Source organism: Merops nubicus, unplaced genomic scaffold (assembly GCF_000691845.1).
Source record: "Merops nubicus isolate BGI_N331 unplaced genomic scaffold, ASM69184v1 scaffold23941, whole genome shotgun sequence".
NCBI classification, from domain to species: Eukaryota; Metazoa; Chordata; class Aves; order Coraciiformes; family Meropidae; genus Merops; species Merops nubicus.
The window spans coordinates 12759-23413 of record NW_008590586.1 but is presented as its reverse complement, the minus strand read 5'-3'; the positions used below and the strand labels follow the sequence as shown (position 1 = coordinate 23413).

Here is a 10655-nt window from a genome sequence, read left to right as displayed (position 1 = left end):
TTGGTGTTTGCTCTCAGGGGGAGATGATTGTGCAGGAGACAAAAGCTAATCTCACCACGTGGAATCCTCTCAAGGACCTGATCATCAGAGTGTGTGTGCTGAACTCTGCAGGATGTGGTCCCTGGAGTGAACTCTTCCTGCTGGAAGCCCAGGAGGTCATGGGTGAGTGTCTGCTGCATTCCCTTCACTTCAGGGGAGAAAAGAAGTCAGAAGTGCTGTTTTTCCCTGCCTCTTTTCAGTGCTTACAGCTGACTGAGCCACGTGGCTTTACACAACAGCACACTTCATCAAGCCAAGTAGAAAGTAAATAGTATTTAGAGAGCTGGTATAAACAAAACAGCTTCTGGTTGTTAGAGTGTTGTCTTTAACAGAGTTGCTGCAAAGCAGGGCAAGGGGAGACACAGTTGAAAAGGTGCAAATGGAGGTGTGGAATCCTTCGTTTAGGATTTTTTAGATATTTACAAGAGTAAATGTGACAGAAAACTCCTCTAACAGGTTCTCTGATTTAATTTGAAGCCATTCCTGACTACTTTTAGTTGAGCCTGATTTAAGCCAAACGTGGAAGGGTTTGTTTGAAGCCAAGAGCATGCATTCCTAGTGATAAAGGGGAGTTAGGCTCATCTGCACTGGCTTGCTTGCTGCTTGTGCTTCACAGTGAATGGGAAATGGGATTCAGGCTATGGAGAAGGGCAGGATTTTGTGTGCAGAGATGGGTTGAAGGGAGAGAAGAATGCTGCTTGTGAAGGAAACTAAAGCAGCTAAGAGGAAGAAGTTCTGAATGAAAATACAGATTGGTGATAAGAAGTCAGTGAGGTGACTTCTCACTCCACATGTCTTTTGAGGAATCCCATGGCCATTGATCCCTCCACACTTAGGGATGGCAGGAGGACCCTGGAGGGGGGTTCCCAGGCAAGCAGGAGGTGGGGGTTAGGGGCAGAGTAACCAGGAGAGGACTGTAGCTTTACTTGCAGTAGTGCACCTAGCACTGATGTTAATGTGTCGTTACTCAGAAAGGCCCCTTGGCAGCCTGGTTCCTGTGGTGAAGTCAGGACTGAGGGTTGTGTGTGAACATCCAGTCACTGTGGGATCAAAGCCCTCAGATTATTTAAAGCAGAATGAAGGGGTGTGGAAGTCCAGAGCAGACTCTACTGGAAGGTGGTTATCAGCTCCATCAATTTTTTTTTTCCCCCCTGCTTTTTGCTCAGGTATTTTCTGTGGCACCCAAAACCAGAGAAACCTACCTGAAAGGGCTAGAAGATCCCTTTGGAAAGTGGCCAGCACTGGCAAGAAGCCCTAGGGAATGTACAGGATTTGCATTTTACAGGGAGCTGGAATGGGATAATCCTGAAAACGTGTTTGCTTTGGTTTTATTTACAAACCACTTCAAAAAAAAGTAGCATGAGGAGTGGTGTCTGAAAGCACATAGATTTCTTCACAAGCATTACAGGCTGGAAATAAAGGTTCACTGTGGAAACACTGACAGGCCCTGAAGAGCAGAGCTGCAGAAAGACTGCAGTTTTGTTTCAGGCCTGGTAGAAAATACAAGTTGCTTCCTTTCCTAAAATAGAAGACTGGCACTGGTTGCTTTGTGAGAAATGCCAGGGGTGGTTTCTGACCAGCTCCCAGTGCAGCACTCAGGATGACTAAGCTCCTATAAACTTTAAGTCGTATTTGTCATCACAGCAAAGCTGGTGGGAGCTCCACCCTGCTTATGCAGAGATCTAGTGTGCTATTAACAAAGATGGTTTTAGCATTTTCAGAGAGTAGAAACCTCTCTCTTTCACTGCAGAGAGAGGAACACAATGGTCTAAGAGCTTCCTGCCATTTATGGTCGTCATGCTTGTCTGTGGGAGAAGACTCTTGGATTATGTTCCTTGCACACCTTTGTGATACACAACCTGCTACTGAAATAAAAGAGGTTCTGTCATCATCAAAAGGCTCCAAAACACTTGTTTAACCTCATCTAATAACAATCTTCTCTCTGCCTTGTGCAGTCTTAACTTAGGCTGGTTGGAAAAGGAGGGTGCAGGAGATGGGAGAGTTGGGGGAGCAGAGGCAGCCTGTTCTTTCCTTGACCTGCAGCCATCCCCTCTAGCTCAGTGGATTTCAATATTCATTTCTATTTCTGACACATTTGCTGTAAATTGTGGGATGGGCTCTTGATTCCTAGAAGTTTAGAAACATAGAGAATAAATTAGTTTGGGTTTGTTTTCATTCCTCCTCCTTTTGGAAGAACCCCTTCAGAAGGTGACCTAAATCCCTGCTCCCTCACCAGGCCAGCTAGCAGACAGAGACTGAAAAAACAGGCCAGGAGAGGTTTGTCTCACCACAGGGGGAAGGAAACCTTATTGTTAACTATCAGAGAGCACCTTTTACTTCAGTGTTTTTAATTGTTTCTAGCCTGATTATTTGGCAGGAACAGCCCAAGCGATTGGCTTGAGAATTGTGGAGAGGATTGGAGTTACCTTTTATTGTATTTTCATTCCACTTCTGTTTCTGATCCCTCTGCCTTCTCATCAGCAACCTTGAAGGCTGGGTCAAAAGGTGCAGCAAGAGGGAGTGTCATAAAACCCAGAGCCTGTAAAGCCTTCTGGGTGGGAAAAGAATATAGGAGTCAGTGAGTGAGATAAGGTGTTGGAAAATAGGTACTAAAGCTCTGATAATTTGTTTCAAGTAGAGGAGTACTAATCTGCTTCCTCAGTGATCCAGAATTCTGTTTACTTAATCTCTACCTGTTCATTAGACTAACATTGCTTCCTTAGAAACTTGGGTGATAAGGCTCCACAAGGTAACTAGAAATGGACCCTTAGGGGCCTTTTGCCTGACAGGACTCTGCCAGTAAGGATATCTGACTCCTTTTCACATCTGTGCAGGGGTTCATCCAAATCTCAGCCCATTAGCCTAACATCCCTTTTGAGGACAGGTTTACATGACATATAACATGATGGGATTACTTACATGGACAAAGATTATTCTTTCTTAGCTTCTGGTGAAACACAGTCAACTGCTGAAGGTGAGCAAGGAAATTTGAACATGAAGGAGGTGCTGCAGAGACCTGTTCCCTGTTCTTGTTTGCTCTTAAACAATTTGGAGAGATGAGGGCCATCCTAGGTTTTAATAAACCCATTCAAATTCGTATTTAATCGTGAGTAATTGTATTTGGAGAAGAAATCTCTCAGTGAATTGGATTAATTTATCTGTTGTTTGCCAAACACAGATAATATTCTTTTATTCATAACCACATTGCTTACCTTCCTTCCCTGGCAGCTTACTCAGATTGGCAGCATCTCCAGTTCTTCTGCAGACAGTTTGTAATCAAGAGTGTACGTATTCTGGGAGCAAATATTAGAGCAGAATTGGAACCTGCATGCTGACTGACTTATTTCTTGACTCACAGGGCATTTTCACTTGGGTTGAGAGACATTGAGAAGTTACAACCGACCAACACTGGGAAGTTACAGCCAATATCAAACCCCACAGGGTGTTTCCCTTTGTGGGAGGGATGAGAGGGAAATGTAAATATTTTCAACCAGATTGCCAAGAGGCAATTGTCTTCCTCTATTGTCTTTCAGAATGTTATCTGCTTGGCATTCAGGCAGTGCTGTGTAGACTGGTCAAGGTCCTGCTGGCTGCCTCAAACAGGACAAGGTGAAACCTGCACAGAAATTGCTCATGTTAAGCAACCTTTTTGTCCTGAGACTCCAGATCATGAGCTCATGGGACGCAGTATAATCTAGAGAGGTGCCTTTTACTTTTTTGAGGCTCAAAACTAAGAACAGGTTCTGGTAACTGGATGCATCTGCTCTGCCTGTGCTGTGTGGAACAGCTAGTTTTCCTGATGATTAACTGAGTAGCTGTTTCTGCCAAATTCCAGTGTACAATGACCCACTGTGTACACCAGCTCCAGCAGCGTGACTTTTCCATTCCAAAGCAGAAAGAAGAAATATCCCAGTATGGTCTGTTTACCATTGACAGTCCAGTCTTCTGTTTCCTAAACTGGTCTTTTCTTCACCATCTAGGTGGCCAGAGACAACCTCCTTATGGCACATCCTGGGTTCCTGTGGCATTGGGCATTCTCACAGCTCTGGTCACAGCTGTTGCCCTGGCTCTTATTCTCCTTCGAAAGAGAAGAAAGGAAACTCGCTTTGGGTAAGGGAGCTTCTCCTTGTGCTGGTTAGAGACATCTTTGCTTTCTCCTCTAGTGTGGTTTCTGACTCAATTATTTTGCAAGAACCATTGCAGATTGAGTGCTTCTGGCACTTGCTTTGGATAACTGTTTTTTCACCATTTTGGGGGTGACCCTGGCTTAGAGACTAACAGGAAAGTGCCCTGCACTTCAAAATGAGAACACCAAAAATACAGTGGGACAGAATGTTATGGCAATAGCTGGGCTTTTTTAGAATATGGAAATATAAACTAGATCAAGGCAATTCTAGAGGTCCATAGCACTGCTGCTTAAGAGATTTAAAGAAAAAAGATGCACAGATGAATCATTTTCTGTGTTTTTATGGACTGGGCCCTTCATCCCATGCTGGTTTTCAGTCTAGCAGCTGCTTGTAACTTCCTGACTACTCAGAACCCACTGAACCCCCAAGAAAGTCTCCTTTCCATCACCTGTGACACTTGGCTGTGGGTTGCTCCCTGCTGCAAGCAAGGTTCCTATTCTTTTCAGAGTCTCTCAGACCTCATTCTCACATCAGCATCTCTGTGTGACTCTTACAACCTGCCCCAACCTGCAGCTTCTCCCAGGTACTCAGGATGAGCCATTCCCCTCTTCCAGAAGGCTCCTACACCTTCTAGGTGCATCAGCAAGGCAGCAAAACCCCATCATTCCTTCTGTGCAGCTACACCCTCTTCAAAATAACAGTCTAGTATCTATATGGCAAGGGGTGAGAGATCATCCACACTGTTCAGCACACCCTTTTAGAAGTGAATGGCCCATGTAATCATGGCCCTGTGTGTCTTTTCTGCCTTCTAGCCATGCCTTTGGCAGCGTGGTTGGCAGAGTGGATCCAGCAGTCCATTTCAGAGCTGCCAGGTCTTTCAACAGGGAGGGCCCAGAGCTCATTGAAGCGACATGTAAGTAAAATGACCTGTGTGATTCTGCCTGGGAAGCTGTGTCCATGTGTGCACTGTGCTCTCTCTTTGTTTTCCCTGGAACTGCTGGGTTTGGATCAAGAACATGGGATGAATTTACAAGGAGGCTTAGATACTGTGTGTGGCAGAGGTGAAAGGCCAGAGTTGCTGTTGCCATACCAGTTACATAGACGTGCTAATTACAGCTGCAGTCGTGGTGTGCATTAGCACAAGGCAGAAACTCACCACTCCCCTGCCCCAGTTTCACACTGCAGGGACTCCTTCAGCTGCGTGCAGCAGGGAGAGAAATATGGCTTAACAATACAGTACACTTTAAACTCAGTGTGCTGAGCTGTGCTGCACCATGAACCAATTCATCAGTCCTGGAAAGCCAGGAATGAGTAACTTTTCAAACAGGAGATTGAGTTCCAGGAATGGCCAGAATGATCTGTTTCTGTCTCCTGGTTCAGCAAGGGCATGACTCTCTAGCATCACAGCATGGCTCTGTCAGGATGATGCTCCAGCTGCCTTTGCCTTTGCTTCCCTGGGTTTAGAGGTTTCTCCATTATATCTAGTGATGGTGAACTGTTGGATATTGGGTGGGGTTATCACCCTCACCCTTTCAGTACTGTTGGTACATTTTCTTGTGGTTGAAAGTTAGTTGGCCTCTTGTCTGTGGTGAAGCTAGAGAATGTGGGAGGGAACTCTGTCTTGCTCAAGTGTTCCTGCCCAGGATATGGGAATTGGATTGGAGCTGGGAACAGGTGACTCTTGATGTCATGACAGAATATTTAAGTATCCTGTATTTGACTCCTCCTTTTTTTGTGTGTTTCAGTGGAGAGCATAGGGATCAGTGATGAGCTGAAGACAAAACTCAAAGATGTCCTAATCCAGGAGCAGCAGTTCACCTTGGGAAGAATGTTGGGCAAGGGTAAGAACCAAAACTGAACAAGGCTTTATGTTCAAAGTCCCACTTGTGGTACCTTTACTGTTGAGTAGGGAGAAGCAATTCTAAGCAGCCTGTTTTCTCTCCTTCTGCTTGTAGATGGCAATTCAAATGGAACTTTCCCTTCTGCTGGGATAAAACATTTCAAAGGTTTAGCATAACTAAGAGGATATTGGCTAAGCCATTCCTGTAATATGGCTCTACAGAGTCATGAACTGCAGTCTGTGCTCAGCTTTCTAAAGCACTGTTGATTCACTGGTGTGTGCATTCCTTTCAGAGATTTAAACAAAGGAATATTCAGTCAAACTTCTGCTCTTCCTACTAACAAAGTGGTGCTATAGAATTCCTTCCACTTACATGAGCGTGCATCAAGTATTAAATGGGCTGAGACAATGCAGAGACAGAGATGAGCTACCTCAAACACTCCAACCCCTCAAAAAAAAATGTGGATTCAGTCTCAGATATTCTCAGCATCTGGGGTGGTTTGGCTCCAGATTTTAGTCTGGGCTCTTACCACCACTGAGTTTTGCTGGCATTTCTCCTCATTAGTTCAGGTCCTTAAGAGCTCTTCTGACTGTGGATCTCCATCTGGGTCTCCTCCACAGGTGCTCCTAACATTTCTCTGAGGTTTGGAGGTCAGGAAGGATGGGCAGAGTCAAGGTGAGATGCTTCTCACTTAATTTTATCTAAAAGATTGGCCCAGAAACTGTATGAAAAGATGGGTTTGAATTTAGATTTCCCAAGTGGCAGGCCAGTATGCTAACTGTTGCATCATCCTTCCCTCATCCTCAGGCTGAAGGCAAGCTCTAGAAATAAGTGAAAATGTGTCATGATAAAGCCAATAACTAAGAGAGGAGCATAAGTCAAGGGTCATAAGCAAAAGGAAGCTGAAGTGTTTGGCTTCCCTTTTCTTCATAAGACATTTTATTGCAGTTTTCTTTGACCCTTTCCCACTGGGAGCATTCTTCCGTTCCACAAACAGGTTCTTTCAGAGCAGGAAGATGACCTTCCTGCAGAAGTGGTCTCACAGGGCTTAACAATGCTAAGTAATTAAACAGCTGTATCATCTGCTTGTGAGTGTCAGCTCTTGGCCAGTTTCTGGGATCCTGTTTGGATGCCTCTGGGCTGTCCCCAGGACCCCACTGGAAACGGGCTGCAGTGGGGGCCCTGGGGATGGCCTCGGTGGGAGGCTGCTGGCTGGCAGGATCTGGGCTGGGTTGTCAGCCCCTTTCCCAACCCCACGCTCAGCATGGAGATTATGAGGTGGCATGACCTCATGATCTGGGGCTCTGCTGACTCTGCAGCTGAGCAACAGCCCCGTGATATGGAAACTGTCCAAAATGCCCGTGCTGCTTCCCATTTCCCTCCTCTGCAGTCAGAGCTGTAGTGAAGGACCTTTGTGAAATGCTAGTGGAAAGAGAATGCTTTTGGGTTAGGTGTCCTCAGTGCCATATTTTGCTTCCTTTTCAGTACCAGAGTTCCTCATGCTAATGAATTTTGGGTGGGGTAAGCAGTTAAAAAATTAGAGGAAGTTTAGGAGCCAGAGCTAATGCAAAGAAGCTGTTGTGCTGTGGTATAAAGCCACTTCAGGGTAAAATATGAAAAGGGTTTTGGCCAGTTGCATTTCCTCTTATCTCCCTTGGAGAACACACCAGGACAAACACTTCCCCTGTGCATTAGCATATCACACACTCACAGATGGGTGTTCTATGTTTTGTCTGGTCAGCTGCAGTTCATAGAAGTCATTCCCAGAGCTTTGAGAGGTAAGGCCTGATTGTGTCTCAACTGGTTGAGTCCTGGCACCATTACTGAGCTCTGTCAGCAGTCAGCACTGGGAGCTTCCTCAGCCAACCCATCCAGCTAACAGCCCCCTCTCTAACCAGAGCCTCCTTCAGACTCATTCCTCATGATATGGCTTCCCCAGAAATATCTGCCTGGGATCCCAGCTTATACTCTGACTCTGCATTGTCCATCTGGTAGGGGATTGCTTTCTTTCCCTCTTGATTTCCTTTGTCTACTGGGCTGCCAGCACAGTGGCCTCAGTCTCCTGGTAGTGCCACATCTTTTAGCACACACATGCTGAAAGCTGCTGGCTGGAACTGCAGAATGAAGAATGAAGCTGGTAGCTACATTTCCTATGGTTATTCAGCTTCTCTGCCAGTGACCCCTGGAGTGAACCTGCTGTGAATCATACTTTCTTCACAAGAAGATGTTCCCTCACTACCTGCTCTGGTCGTTTCACAGGGGAGTTTGGGTCAGTTCGAGAGGCACTACTAAAGCTAGATGATGGCTCTTTCCAGAAAGTGGCAGTGAAGATGCTGAAAGGTAAGTGGGAGATCTGTCCTGTTCTCCAGCAAACATCCCTTGATGCTCTTTACTCCTCTCTGAACTTCCCACTCAGTTGCCCTACCCATGTTGTCTCCCACCCCCTTCGTGTCAGCCTTTCTGTAGTGGAAGCTCTTCAGGGAAGGACCTCTACCACCTTAGTTACTTGTCCAGCACCTAGCACGTGGTCAGTGCAACCAAAACCAAATCCTAGCTACAGCTGCTTCTGCATGTAGAGGATCTTGTTCAGCTGCTTGAATCCACACAGCACTGCATCGTGTGGCCCAGACAGCCCAAACAGGTCTGCTTTCCCCTCGTAATTCAGCAGGGAAAGACTGTGTCCTCCAAGCATCTATCCCAGAATAAACAGAAGTGTTTGGCCTGAATGCAGCAACAAGCTAACTCATGTCAGTCAGGCATTATTTGAGTAAGTAATTTAGCTCCCTTCCCATTTGTCATTTGGTGAGTGTACATAACGAGGGCAACTAACACATTCATCAGGCAGAAACCTGTAATAAGAGAAGCAATTAATAGATAGGTATAAATCCAAGTATGTACATATATTTATGTGTGTATATATATATGTTAAATCATGTTATTTCACCCCTGTTATTTACCTATGTAGCAAAAATTCACTGACTTAAAGCAGGGTCACATTCACTTATACCTGGAGCTGAGTTTGGCTGCCACAGAATGCCAGTTTGTACTAAATATACCAGTATCACATTGGTGTAGGGCATCATTTAATCCAGTTTCAACAATAATTCTAATTAGTTTGCAAGGTTTTGTGTAGTCAGACTGTCTACCTGCAGGCATCTAACTTGGGAATGCTCTGTCACCCTCCAGAGGCATCTTCCTTTCTTCATTGACTCTATAAATCTAATTTTGTCTGAATCATATTTAAATTACTTGCCTGAAGCAGGCAGTGTGAACACCCTGCTGCAGGTCTGAGTCTGATCTTGCAGTAGGAGTGGAGGACTCGGTGAGGGAAGTAGTCCACTGGGCTAGTTCTTGGTTATATTAATATACCTCCATAAATTGGGAGTAATAGAAGTGAGAAATTACTTACTCCAAATTTATGCTGATGTATGTCACTGCTGAATTGGGTCCAAGCTCTCCAGCAGTGTGGTTACTTAAGAAATCTTGACTCTAACACCCTAGAAGACTCAATCATGTGAAGAGATGTAAAAGTATTGCTCTTCCACATCATCCTCATCAGAGATGAAGTGGGGTCTGCCACGCCAGCGGGGGGCTCCAGGCCAGCCCCTCAGTTTCAATGTTTTCTTTAATTTTGTGTGATTGTCTTCTCTCCCTGACATTGTAGTTTAGGTCCTCTTAGCTAATGAATTTCTAGGTCTTTAACCCATGCATGATTTGCATGGGTTCCTAGGGAAGTTGTTCCTGAGAAAAGAGCTGCTAATCAGCAGCTCCCTACCCTGCCAAGAACCAATTTACCAGATGTCCTTGATGCGTGCTGACTACCACCCATCCCAGGAGAAGGTGTCAGGCTCTGCTTTGTTGTAAACTGGCTCTTCTAGCTCTAGAGCTGAGAGAATGTGCTGTGCCACAAAAAAAAAAAAAACACAAGCTTCTGATTATCATAGTCTGTCAAGTCCCTCGGAGCCACCCACAAAAGAAGAAAACTTCTGGTGGTTTTTTTTCCAGCGGACATCTTTACCTCCACCGACATCGAGGAGTTCCTGCGGGAGGCTGCGTGCATGAAGGAGTTTGACCACCCCCATGTCACTAAACTGATTGGTAAGCAGCACTGCTCTGGTGGCCCAGAGCACCTCCTGCTCCTGCACAAACCCCACACGGCCCCACGTGCACCCCCTCACTGCTGCCCAACGGCAGTGCTGGTGCGGCCACCTCCATCCTGCCTGGAGCCCTGCATGCACCAGCAGTGCTCCTCCCAGGCCCAGAGGCAGCTGGAGTGTCAGTGCTCACAACACTGTCCCTCCTGCACCAGTAATAAGTTCAGCTTGGAGAAGAGAAGGCTCCTGGGAGACCTTACTGGAGCCTTTCAGCATCTCAAGGGGGCCTACAAGAAACCTGGGGAGGGACTTTTTACAAGAGTGATGGGACGTGGGTTTCAAACTGGTAGAGGGTAGATTTAGATTAGATGTGAGGAAGAAGTTCTTCATCCCAAGGGTGGTGGGACACTGGAACAGGTTGCCCAGGGAAGTTGTGGATGTTCCTTCACTGAACATGTTCAAGACAAAGTTGGATGGGCCTTGAGCTTGAGCAGCCTGGTCTAGTGGGAGGTGTCCCTGCCCTTGGCAGGGGGGCCCGAACTAGATTATCTTCA

General features: G+C 46.0%; 1 protein-coding gene across 1 annotated transcript in view; it reads left to right on the top strand.

Moving 5' to 3' along the window:
* Positions 1-17: 17 nt before the first annotated feature.
* The window catches only part of LOC103782252 (tyrosine-protein kinase receptor TYRO3-like), a gene marked incomplete at its 5' end in the record, with an annotated part of 17674 nt that continues 7036 nt past the window's right edge, over positions 18-10655 (top strand). Inside the window, 6 exon segments of the mRNA XM_008950007.1 lie at positions 18-162; positions 4020-4149; positions 4979-5079; positions 5912-6007; positions 8267-8347; positions 10013-10105. Coding sequence (XP_008948255.1) covers positions 18-162; positions 4020-4149; positions 4979-5079; positions 5912-6007; positions 8267-8347; positions 10013-10105 — 646 coding nt within the window.